This window comes from Desmodus rotundus, chromosome 3 (assembly GCF_022682495.2).
Source record: "Desmodus rotundus isolate HL8 chromosome 3, HLdesRot8A.1, whole genome shotgun sequence".
NCBI lineage: Eukaryota > Metazoa > Chordata > Mammalia > Chiroptera > Phyllostomidae > Desmodus > Desmodus rotundus.
This window is the reverse complement of record NC_071389.1, coordinates 191,409,838-191,422,141: the sequence shown is the minus strand read 5'-3', so window position 1 is coordinate 191,422,141 and position 12,304 is coordinate 191,409,838. Positions and strand designations below refer to the sequence as shown.

The following is a 12,304-nucleotide window of genomic DNA, read 5'->3' as shown; positions in this document are numbered from 1 at the left end:
GAATCTAGAACAAAGAGGTTGACAATTAGCCAGGGTGCGAACCTGGGCAGCCCAGCCCCAGAGCCGTCGCCTTCACCGCTGATGGGGTGGAGTCGTGACAGCCATGCGGTGTAGCCTTGTTTCTTCCTTCTCTAAGACACCCTCCCATAACCTCCTCATGCCAGGCATCCGACCGTTCCCCTGGTGACAGGGACCTGCCTCAAGGGCAAAGGATGGGTTTGAAAAGAGATTGAGAGAGAAATGGAGGGAGGGATGCAGGTGTGCATGTGTGGCTGTGCTCACATGTGTGTGCGTGATTGCACACGTGTGCAAGTATATATGCAGGTGTGTGTACACAGGACCATCTGTCAGGACCAGTGCTAGGGTTTGGTAATTTTAACCACCAGGAAACCCATCGACCTAACAGTCTGCCCCCGAACGCTCAGCACTGGCCAGGGCGTCACGTTGGGCCGCATGGCTGTGGGAGCTGCCCCTGTGTACAGGGGCCACAGAGGGGGAGTTACCCCTAAGCAGGCACTCCAAGAAGTGGCCACTCTGAGAACCGTGGGTATAGTAGCACTTGGAGGCTTATGTAGATAGAGATCCACACTTAAAGATCCCTACGTCTATTGTGTATGTGTGTGTGTATACTTGGCCGTTCCCTTTCGAGTTCAGCCCTCCTAGCCTCCCACCCTGTTTTTAGAGCATTCATGTCAGTGATTAGCTGCATAGGCAGTCGTGAGCTTTAGCATCCTGAGACAGGAAAGTACCAGATGGGAAAAGACCTTGGCTATTTTGTTCACTCTGTGTCTCCAAGCGCCTAGTACAGTGCCTGGCGCATAGTAGGTGCTCAGTGAGTGATGAGTGACTCTGAACCACCCATCAGTACCAGGACACCTTCCCTCCCCCATCTAGGGGCTTTGCCATCTTGGTCCAAGGATATTCTTTAGACACATGCCCCATCCCCAACACCCAGGATCAATAGGTAAGGTACCTACCTTTCCAGGAGGAAAAGTGAGGGGCTTCTGCTCTGCCTAGGTTGAATGAAAGATTAATGTGAAAAAGAACACCTGGCCCTGGGTGAGGAACTCTTGTGTGTTTGAAAACGGTGAAGTAGTTTTCCGAGAGACAAAGGGGAGAGGAATGCTGGCCAGGACAGGCTCACTCCAACCTCTGGCCCCCACCCGGCTGAGTGTAGCTCACCCACATTCCGTCTTGCTGTCATCCTGTCCTGACTCTCCCTGAAACAATGACTATGAGCGCCACCTATCATTTGGAATATAGTTAGTTTAAACAAAATTATACAGAGTGAGCCACAAATGATATTCAGAGAATTCCAACACCAACTTCTAGCCCATCTCTCAATCCGCCCCCGCCCTCCACTGGGAACTGGTGAGACCCCTTAACCAACAGAGGTTTCTGAGACCTGGTCTAGTCTGACCTGGTCCAGATTCCCTCCGTGGACCGCTGCTCTGTTCTTGTCCTGCCCTGGCCCGGGCTAGCACGGTTACTTCCTGATAGCGTGACTGGTCTTTGCAGATCTGCCCTAGCCCCTGCTTACGCACAGGCCCGAAGTTCTGTTTAGTCAGGTGACTTTAATAAGACAGTCATGGCTACAGAGAGCTGCTGCTACCAGTAGTTAGCAAAATGCCTTCCCGTGCCGCCTCATACTACCTGAAGAGAGACTCTTTCTCTGTATCGGAGATTACAGGCAGACAACCTGTGCTGGCCTTGAGAACCAAGGTTAGAAAGAAGTGCCAAGGTCATGGCTGAAAGAGATCAAGAGAGAGCGAGCCAAGGAATGACGATGGCACTGTGGTCGTAGTGGCCACAAGTCTCTCCTGAGCCTGGTGAGCAGAACCTGTGCATTACCTCACTCGGGCTCCACGGCAGCTCCAGCAGGGAGACAGCTCTGCCTCTTTTTAGGGAGAAGGGACCTGAGGTAGAGAGATGCTAAATGACTTGCGCAGCATCGCAAGCCTCATAAAGCAACAAAGCCAGGATTCAGATTCTGTCTGTGGGTGTACCTCGTGCTCTGTGGCCCTCTCTCTAGACCTTTCTCCCCTTCCAAGTGATGGCCACCGAGCGGGAACTGGCGGACAGATCCAGAAGGGAAGGGAAGGGGTCTTAAAGGAGCAGAGCAGGCCAGACATAAGAGGGATGAGAGGATGGAGAGTTTTACAGCAGTACCTGGGACACTGTGCTCTGCAGTCCTGGGTGATTGTCTGCACAGGGTGGATCTGGCTAGTTTGAAGGCTCAGGGTCTTGAGGATTCAAGAGGTTGAGGACTCACAGAGATGGTACCCAAATGTGCCCAGGTTGATCATTCTCTGATCAACTGTCTGTGCCGCTGCTCCTGTGTGGCCAGCCCAGTGGGCTGCATCCCTGGGAAGCCTTGGAGACCTGCCTGCTGCACTTGGCTCTGTCAGGACCATGCCTGGGTCCCCAGCCCCTGCCATCTGGTCTGGACTCCAGAGTGGTTTGGGCAAGCTGCTCAGCCTCCCTGGGCCTCAGTTGCTCCATCTTTAAACTGAGAGGCTGACTTGGGTTCTGTCTCCTCCTCCTCCCCAAGCCCACCCCCACCCTGTCCTCACGCAGGGAAGGCCAGTGCCTGGCTTCCCAGGGACGCTACGTCTGCCTGCCTTCTCTTTCCAGGAAGTCAGTCATCCAGCTCGACCTCGCCAACACCAAGAAAGCGATGATTGTCCCTGCGTTCGAGACACTGCGCTACCGGCTCTCTTTCCCCAAGTCCAAGGCAGAGTTACTGTCAATGCTGGACATGGGGACTCTCTTCACATTCAGGTGAGTAGCCCTCACGCTGTCCCCTGGAGGTGCCCGAAGGCCTCACTTCAAGGAAACGCAGACACCAAAGCTGTTGGCCCAGAATTTTGTTGCTAGCCTTAGACCCTTCTAAGGGCAAAAAAATGCACCACTGGCCCCAAACTGTGTCCTTGGAATATTCTTCCTCTTCCCATGTGCCGCTTACTTTGTTTTGTATGTGAGTGACGGGCGTTGTGGATCAGATAGAAGGGTAGCTTGTTCTGTTTGTACTGGGGGCCAGTTTACGCTCCTGCTCCCTGGCTCTGAATTCACTCTTCTGCTTGCTTGTTCATCCAGTCACCTGGTAAGTGAGTTTCATCCTATCAGCGCCGTGGTTGCTGCTCCCCTTTTTCTTTCTTTGTGAGTGGTCTGTTCTATAAGATCCTCGGGTCCAGGATGGGCAGCAGTAGCTTCAACAACTGAAGGCATCAAGGTGACTCCACAATTGGAGCAGCAGACTTCCCTGTTGTCCGAGTGACAGCTCCTAACAGACACGTAGCTTTCCCGATGGCCCAGGCTCCTAAGTCTTAGGAACGTGGCAGGGGAGCTCCCTGCCACCTGAGCAAAGTGCCCAGGTGCAGATGGGTTCCACCTCCCAGGGACAGGCTACAGTGTTGGGTATGGCGACCCTGGGACAAAGGGGTCCTGCTGCGCCTCTCTGCCCACAGCCTGAAGAGACAGCGTCGCTTCTGTCTGCTCCTGTTGGAAAGAGAACCCTCCGTTTTGAAGAATGTAAGAGTGGCCAGCACCTCCTTTAAGCTAAGAAAAAATTCTAGGAAATAGGATTTTATTGAAAACATTGGAATAGTAACTTAGATTTTCATACCACTATTCAGTTACTAGAAGGTTTTCTCAGACAAACTCTATTTTGTGAAAATCGCTTTATGAGATCAGGTATTCATTCCACAATTCAGAGATGACCCTTTTCCACCTTTTATACGAACAACTACCCTGAGGCGTGGAGGGATTCCTGGTGGAGCCAGGGATCAAACTCCAGCCTTCCTCTACGCAGAATTCTGGAAAGTGGCCTGAAAGAGTAACATCCCCACAAACCAAACTTCATTCTTTTCAGAAAGAGATAACAACAACTACCATTTATTGAGCTCTTGCCATGCTCTGTGGTCAGCTCATTTAATCCTCACAACAAACCTACCAGGCAGATGCTGTTATCCCCATTTTACAAATAAAGAAACCGAGGCCCTGAAAAGCTAAACAATTTGTCCAAAGTCACATAGTCCAAGCATGGCAGAGCCTGGGATCAGCCCAGGTCTGAGGAACTGCAAAGCCTGTGCTCTTAACCAAAATACTGTCGGACTGCTGGTCAAGTCTAGAATGTTCTCACCAGTTGTCATTTGAAGTTGCAGGCAAAATTGAGACTCTGAGACCAAACCTGAGTCCAAGTCTCTCCCACAGATGGCCATCGCCTGGCGAATTTCCAAGATATCCTGCCTTCCATCTCCATCCTCAGGTGATTTGAGAACTCATTTCCAGGCCAAGTCCATGGCTATGACAGCTGGGTTTGGCCTGCTGTGTCCATGATTGCTGCTCTGGCTAACAGCTTGCAAGCCACCATGCCAGGTTCTAAATTACAGACCTTCCCTCCGAGAAATTGCTTCTCACCTTCCCTCCAAATGATGAACTCTTAAGCCTCCTAGCGGCTGAAGCCTACTCCCCATAGCACCTGCAATTGAGAAATCATCCACATCCTTACCCGTCCCCTAGGGCCAAGGTTCTCAGAGTGGTCCCTGGACCAGTGGCATCTGCATCCTGGGAACCGGTTAGAAATGCAGAGTCTCAAACCCTACCCCAGACCTACTGGATCAGGAGCTTGGCTGGAGGGACCCAGCAATCTGACTGTTAGACAATAGTCATCCAGGCAATTCTGATACACATGGAAGCTTGAGAACCACTGCTCAAAGCAGAATACCCCCAAATCTAAGTAGCATCCCATAAGGTGTACCCAGGAAACCTCTCTCATCGCCAGTTTTTGGAGGCTACCTGGTGATGACTGTCTCAGACAACAAGCCCTGGTGTCCAGTGTCTGCTGGCCTGAAATTAGCTTCATTTCCAGGCTGTGGCTTGTTTTAACGGCAAGTTAACTGATTTTCTGGTGTTCTGTGATGACCAGCAATGTGGCACACTGTCAGTCTTCTGGATGACAATGGAAGCTGCCTCCTCCCCACCCAGGTGGACAGACTGACCCAGCTGCTGTCTCTGCCCTTCCCCTCTCTTTATTCCTCATTTTTACATCATCCTAGTCTAGGACTTTAGATTCTGGAGATGGAGGGTGAATAAGATGGTTATCGACACAATGACATCGCCAAGAGTAAGACCACTGTGAGCTGGCATCATACCTAGGAACAAACAAGAAGAAATAGTAAGGAGAATATCTCCACTTTTTGAGGAATTACCATACAGCACCCACTGCTCTGAGTACTTTATGTGAACTGATATGCAGTCATGGTCATAAATCCACAAAGTACGTATTCGGACTGTCTCTGTCTTACTAAGGGAAGGAAACCAAGGTACAGGGTGGGGTTAAGTAACTTCTCTGCCTCTGTTGAGTGACGGGAGTCAAACCCAGACAGGCTGGCTCCAGAACCAGTGTTTTTAACCACTGCCTGTTAGGGAACTAGCGTTTGTTGCATACATCCTGTGTGCCAGCCAGTGTCAAGCTCTCACAAATGTTTTCTCATTTCAGCTCCTCCGCAGTTCAACAACATAGATATTATTTCCCCCAGCTGACAAAGAGGAAAATAAGGCCTGGTTTTAAATGCCTTGTATGAGGTGCACAGCTCCAAAGTAGTGGAGGTGGTATTTGAACCCCAGTCCAGCAGGTCTCCTGTGCAGGCATTCAACATAGTACATGTTCACAGTTGTTGGTTGTTCCGGGCCAGTTCCGTCAAAGGAGTTAGATGTCAAGACTGCCAGTTCAGCCAGTTCACAAGTAGACTATCAACTCCTTCCTGGCTAGACTTGTGGACCAGTCCCGATGTCTCACAATATCCTACCTTTGCACAATCCACAAAAGTGGCATTACAGACCTTTCATATTCTTCCATTCAGGTAAATTTGGTTTGGGTGTAGGCTGCAGAATCGGTGGAGGTGGAGGTGGAGGCTCAAGTCCCTGCCTTCGCCCAGCCTGGCCATCTCAGTCTCCAACACAATTTACTGAAAGTGCGCCTATTGGCCAGTATCCATTCAGCACACAGGACAGTTCCATGGTTGCAGGAACAGGGGGTCGAAGGGCAGCCTCCTGTGAATGGGCAAAATAAGAAAGCAGCTGCATTCCCTGCCAGAAGAACCCCACTAGCCTCCCCCAGACACTCAGGGCACCCTCAGTTGCTTTGGAGAGTCCTCCTGAGGGGGAGGGGGAACCAGGACTATGTGGTCCTTTCTCCCTACAGCTAAGTTGTTGGGTTCCCATCCTTTTGTCTTGCTATCATTTTAAGAGGCATTTCTTTCTAGAATGTTCTTTTCCTCTAATTCCTTTTTCTTGGGCCCTATCTGCTGCTGCACTAGACTCCCAGCCTCCTGCCATCTCTTTGTAACCTCCAGAGGCATGTTCCTGCCTCACTAACTGGCTTCTGTCTTGGGTGACTCTCAAAGTTTTAAGATTATTCATTTGTTCACTTACTCAAGTCAGTGTGCAGCCATTGACTCTTGCTCTATATATAGGTCAGAGAGTGTGAGTGACAGTGACATATAAGAGCAGTAACCCATCATAGTGGTTAAGGGTCTCGGCCCTTGAGCCAGGCTGCCCATACTTGAATCGCAACTCTACCACTTAATATTTGTAACTTGACATAGGGTAAGTTATGAGGATTTAAAGCTATAGATAATAGCATTTACAATATAACCAGTATATAGTAAGTGCTTAATAAATATTAACTTATTAACATTGTTGTTATATGGTTATATTCATTTTCTATTGCTATATAACAAGTTACCACAAATTTTAAAGCTTAACACAATAGAAATGTGTTATGGCACAGTCTCTAGGGGTCAGAGGTCTGGACACAGAGTAGCTGAGTCTCTGCTCAGGAAGGATTCCATCTGACTGAAGTCAAGGTGTGGGCCAGGCTGCATGTGCTCCTCCTCCAGGCTCCCTGGTTGTTGACAGAACCCCTTTTCTTGAGATTGTAGGACTGAGGTCACCATTTCCCTGCTGGTTCTTTGCCACGTGTCCCCCAAAGGCAGCTCACACATGGCTCTTTGCTTTGTTCCAGACCCGTATCTAAAGGTTCACATGATAAGGTCAGACTCACCCCAATAACCTCCCTTCCAACTAATTCAAAGTTAACTGATTAGTCACCTTAATTGTATCTACAAAAATGCCTTTTGCCACATAATGTAACATAGTCACAGGAGTGACATAGTCACAGGTTCAACCTCAAGGGGGAGAACTTTTTAGAAAGGTCATGTTGAGGGTCACCTTAGACCCCTGTCTTCCAGTGGTAGGAGTAACATTAGTAGAGGCTCACCTGCAGTCTGTTCCATATTAATGGGGGTTAGGTATTGAACGCATCTTTTGGGGAAGACACGGTTCAGCCCACAACAAGGACTATGTCAGCACATATCTCTTCCTCTAAATCAGCAGCATTTAGAAAGCTCAGCTCTCTTCTTTCCACTCAATGGCTTTTTCCATGTGTCCCAGGTACCATGTCTGGACTAAAGGCCACGCGCCCACAAACTTCGCCAAGTGGCGGACCGCCACCACGCCTTACCGGGTTGAGTGGGAGGCCGATTTCGAGCCGTACGTGGTTGTGAGACGGGACTGCCCAGAGTATGACCGGAGGTTTGTGGGCTTCGGCTGGAACAAGGTGGCTCATATCATGGAACTGGATGCGCAGGTGAGAGGAGTGGAATGTTGTGGACCAGAGGGGTGGGGAGGGGGGAGCCTCAATCTTAGAGCTGAAAGGAGCCTTGGAGGTAAGAAAGCCGAGACCTAAGAGAGAACAAGATGTGTTCAGGGGCCAGGAGTGAGAGTGTGGCAGTACTAACCCTCGAGGCTGTTGATTCCAAAACTATTCCTCTTTTATGCTTGGGTGAGAGTTGGGTTCCAGCCAAGGCCCAGGCAAATGTGGGTGTCTGATGACAACCATTTCACTCCCGCATCCTCACTCGGTCCAGTGGTAAAGCCCAGCAAATGATGACCATTCATCACAGCCTGTGAGTCATGTAGTTGACACAAAGCATTCTGGGAGTTCCATATAAATGCCCCAAAGCATGCAGCTAAGATTCAGCCACGTATTCCACCTCATAACTAAGAGTGATATTGCTAGGCTGTGTTTACTCATGAAACCCTTTTATTCATTCAGCTAACACTTCCTGAGCACCTACTTCAAAAGCAGTCTCCTGCAGAATTCTAATAGGTTAAACCAAACCAGGGTCTGCAGACTTTTCCTGTGAAGGGTTAGATAGTCAGTTTGGGGGGCTTTGGGGGGCTTAGAGTCTCAACTCTGCTCCTGTAGTTCAGTAGTAGTATCTACACAAATGGTATGGTTGTGTTCAATAAAGCTTTATTTACAAAACCATGCAGTGGGCCACATGTGCTGTAGTTGGTCAACCCTCAGTTAAACAAAGCAAACTAATCTGGTTAAGGTAGGGAGGATGCCTGGGCTCCTCAAGCCCACCCTTTTTCCTCTCTACACTGTTCTCCAAGGCACCTCCTCATGGAGCACAGTGGAAATATTTCTCAGCAAGCGCACGGGGGAGTTCAGGGGGAAATGCTGGATGCTCAGTGCTGGCTGCCCTAAAAATCACCTAGAGAGCTTTCCAACAGTTCCCATATGTTTGAGAGCAGTCCCAGGTGACTGTCAAACATCTGGGTCTGAGAGCTCCCGATACTGATGGAAGGTTGTAGAACAGTGTCCATATTTAAACAACAGAAAGCATGACCTTTCATATCCGTATTTTCAATTATCCTTGAAAGAGGTCCAGTGCTATTCCCAGACAGAAATGTTTCGTCTACCTCAGCTTCTGCTTGAAAGAGAAGAAATGTAATATTCATGCATGCAGCCGGTGGTAAGGTGAACCGGTTCAAATAAAGTTAATTTTCCAGCACTGAGATCTGGGCTTTGTTTGTTTTAGGCAATTTTACGGAACTCTTGAAAATTCTTCACTTATTTTCCTTTCTTTGCCAATGGCACGTGCCAAACCTAATTTTACACTTCCCAGCGATTTCAGGAAATAGCGTGTACACACCTGACAAGTAACCTGTCCACACCCATAAGGGCTAGTAGATCCGTAGATCTCTTTGTCCCCACGTGAAATGCTTCAGACAGCTAAGCTCTGGGAGTTCTTGCATTTTTTTCGTGATTTTTCTCACTCCTTCTCAGTATTAGTATTTCTCCATCCTGATGTTCCCTCTCTGAATTTGTTCTGCTCTGGGCTGGGCAGCTAGATGACCAAGCTTATTAGACATTATGTCCAAAATCAGCAAACATAGATTCTGAGTTAAGGTGTGCCAGGTTCTCCTTGGAGTTACGTGTCCTAAATTTTGGTCACCTGTTTTGCTTTTTGGAGACAAAATTTTGCTTTTGGTCTGAGTTGCTATCTGTATTGTCACACAGAGGATGCCATGTGATGGTGTGAGTTGTAATAAGATATGTAGACAAGAGCTTCGGCCCAGTGGAAGCTTTTTTTTGTTTCAATTCCTTTTCTGGCCCCTCTTTTGTATGAATCTGTTGAAGCTATCAGATCTCATTGAGTCCTATGAGAAATCACATAAATAGATGTCATTTAATTGAGCAAGAGAATCTCTCATGGCTTGCATCATTCTAGAGCAGGGGTGTCAAACTCATTTTCACCGGGGGCCACATCCGCCTCGAGGTTGCCCTCAAAGGGGCGAATGTAACTTTAGGTCTGGCTGTATAAATGTAACTACTCCTTAACTAGGGGCAAGGAGCTCAGTACTGCTGCCTGGTAAAAACAAAGTGGAGGGTCAGATTTGGCCCGCAGGCCTTGTGTTTGCCACCTGTGTTCTAGAGCAACTACACGGGTATGTGATTACATTTATCAAGAACATTTTATGGGCCATGAACCCTGCCCAGCACTATGCACATGTTATTAGTCATCTCTCAAGGTCGGTATTATTACTTGCACTTTATAGGTGAGAAAACTAAGGCTCAGAGAAGCCCAGTACTTTGTCCAGCATCATGGAAGCACTGTGGTGGTGCTGTCCTTGGTACTGCCCTCCTTGTTGATGACATTGCCCACTTCATTCATTCACTTAGCCATTCAGTCGTTCACTTGGATTCATCATACATTACCAGGGGTTCCTGCAAGTGCTCAAGCTGCTCTTGTCTTCTTCCAGGAGTATGAATTCGTCGTGCTTCCCAATGCCTACATGATCCACATGCCTCACGCCCCCAGCTTCGACATCACCAAGTTCCGGTCCAACAAGCAATACCGCATCTGTCTCAAAACCCTGAAGGAAGAGTTTCAGCAGGACATGTCCCGCCGCTATGGCTTTGCCGCCCTCAAATATCTCACGGCTGAGAACAACAGCTAGCACCAAGAAGCTACCACTAGGGACAGACATTCTGCAGGGGGAGAGCCACTTGCTGTTCGGGGCCCAGCCTTCAAACTCAAAGTTAAGCAATGCTTTTTTTGGTTTGTTTTTATTTGTCTCTTTGGCCCAACAAGGCTGCCCACACCACAGAGACCTGGGACAAGGATCCGTCCAGCCCCTCTCTGCCCCACAACCCAGCATTCCCAGAATGTGGAAAAAGAGCTCGTCCACATTGTGTCTTCAAGAATGGGACATGGAGGGGTGAGAGGGAGCAATAGGGTTATCCTACCACAAAGCCACAAAACCAAGCAGGTCTTTTGAATGTCTCATTGCTTTCTAAGAAAAGGAAGTCGGGGTGCTAGGAGTCTGCCATTCCAGGAAATAAAGGCAAAAATGTGTCTTCACTCAGAGGAAACTTTCTTTTTGCCCTGCAATCTAGCTGAGTACCCAAGGAGAGGGCAAACCAATGATCAGAACCAACCATTTGAAAAAGCCCAATGGGGACATTGTACCTGGTGGGACCTGAAGGTGGGGTTGGTTGGTTCTTTATCCTCAAGGTCACTGTTGTTTTGTTTTGATTTGTTTTTGTTTGGGGGAATTCGGTTCATTTGTTTGTTTGTTTTTGGTATGGGAATCCAATATAGAAAAATCTAATCTTTTAAGGCTCTGAAGGAAAATCAGCTGCCTCAACCAATACCCCTCTCTCAGCAGTGGTCCAGCAAGGAGGAAGAGTCTTCAGCCAATAGTTAAACATGGGCAGCCTGCTACAGGATTACCAATGAGGCCCCCATGACCTTGAATTCCCAACTCCCCAGAATCCAGGGACTAAGACGGAAAGATGAAAACCAACTGTTTTACAACCAGTCACATTTTCTATTGGCAGCGACTGATTCCTGGGGAAAGGGCTTTGAAGGGACCGTTTCAGTGCACATGAAAGGTACAAACCTCTCAGGCCTTTATAAGAACTTTCATACTTCATGTGAGCCCAGTTCTGAAGATTCACGCGTCCGTTCTGAGACCTTCGGGAAGAATATGTTGGGTTCCTCTATGTTCGTGCCCACTTCACCGCGGCTGGGATGAGGTCACAACCTCAGGCTCCCTTTGGGCCTGTCCAGAGGGTAGACAAGCACCTTCACTGTTACGCAGATTGAGGAGACACTGGACTTTTTACCCATTTTCTTGAATCTTCAATATTAATGTTGTGTTTACATTGATGAGAATAAGAGTGAATGCCCTGCTCTGCTGGGCGGTTTGTATTGAGTTGCAATGTGACCGGCGAACGCTGCATTCAATAAACGGAAGTATGGACTGTTTCTTCCCCGCTGCCCTCCCACTCTTGTAAGAAGCTGCCGAGGCACACTTCAGTGTAGAGAGCCAAAGCGATAAACAGCAACTTCACACTCTCTGTTCCCACTTCGTTTTTCTCATCCTTGGCACCTAAACCCTTTTTCTCCTTGCCTGAGGTTAGATTTCACCTTATCCTCGAACCCTCAAAGCATTTTCACATTTTGCGTTTCCTTTCAGTCTCAACACAGATGTTTTATAGGCGAGATACATAACGGGGTAGCAAGGTCAATCACGGGCATCAATAGTAAAGCGAACCCCCATCCCGTGTCCTGATGGTCATGTGAAACCCATGGCAAACTGGTTTATGAGACCCTTGATGTGTTACATGCTCAAATTGACATTTCACTCAGATTGGTTTTTAAAAAGAACTTAGGACAACAACTGTATGTGTATATATTTACCATACGTGTATTACACATATAGCATATGTGCAGCATGTATATTATAAAATGAATACATGAACATTACAAAAAGTAAAGATTCCAAGTACACGTTGCATCCCCCCTCTCCACTGGCACGTGGGAACCAGCTCACAAGAACTCACTGCGTGCATCTCCTTCCTTCTCCTGTGTTCAGGGACATCACATTTGTAGCTTGAAACTGGCCACGATGGAGAATGGGTACACCACAGATCAGGGCTCCA

The 12,304-nt window shown here is 48.3% G+C and overlaps 1 protein-coding gene across 4 annotated transcripts in view; it reads left to right on the top strand.

The window, feature by feature from the left end:
* LARGE1 (LARGE xylosyl- and glucuronyltransferase 1) overlaps positions 1–11,627 on the top strand; it is a 453,793-nt gene extending 442,166 nt beyond the window's left edge. For all 4 annotated transcript variants that reach the window (XM_053919473.2, XM_053919472.2, XM_024579159.4 and 1 more), the window contains exons 13-15: positions 2,635–2,781; positions 7,456–7,651; positions 10,117–11,627. In XM_053919473.2, coding sequence (XP_053775448.1) covers positions 2,635–2,781; positions 7,456–7,651; positions 10,117–10,314 — 541 coding nt within the window. In that variant the 3' untranslated portion in view covers positions 10,315–11,627. The remainder of the gene's footprint in view (positions 1–2,634; positions 2,782–7,455; positions 7,652–10,116) is intronic.
* The last annotated feature ends 677 nt before the right edge of the window (positions 11,628–12,304 follow it).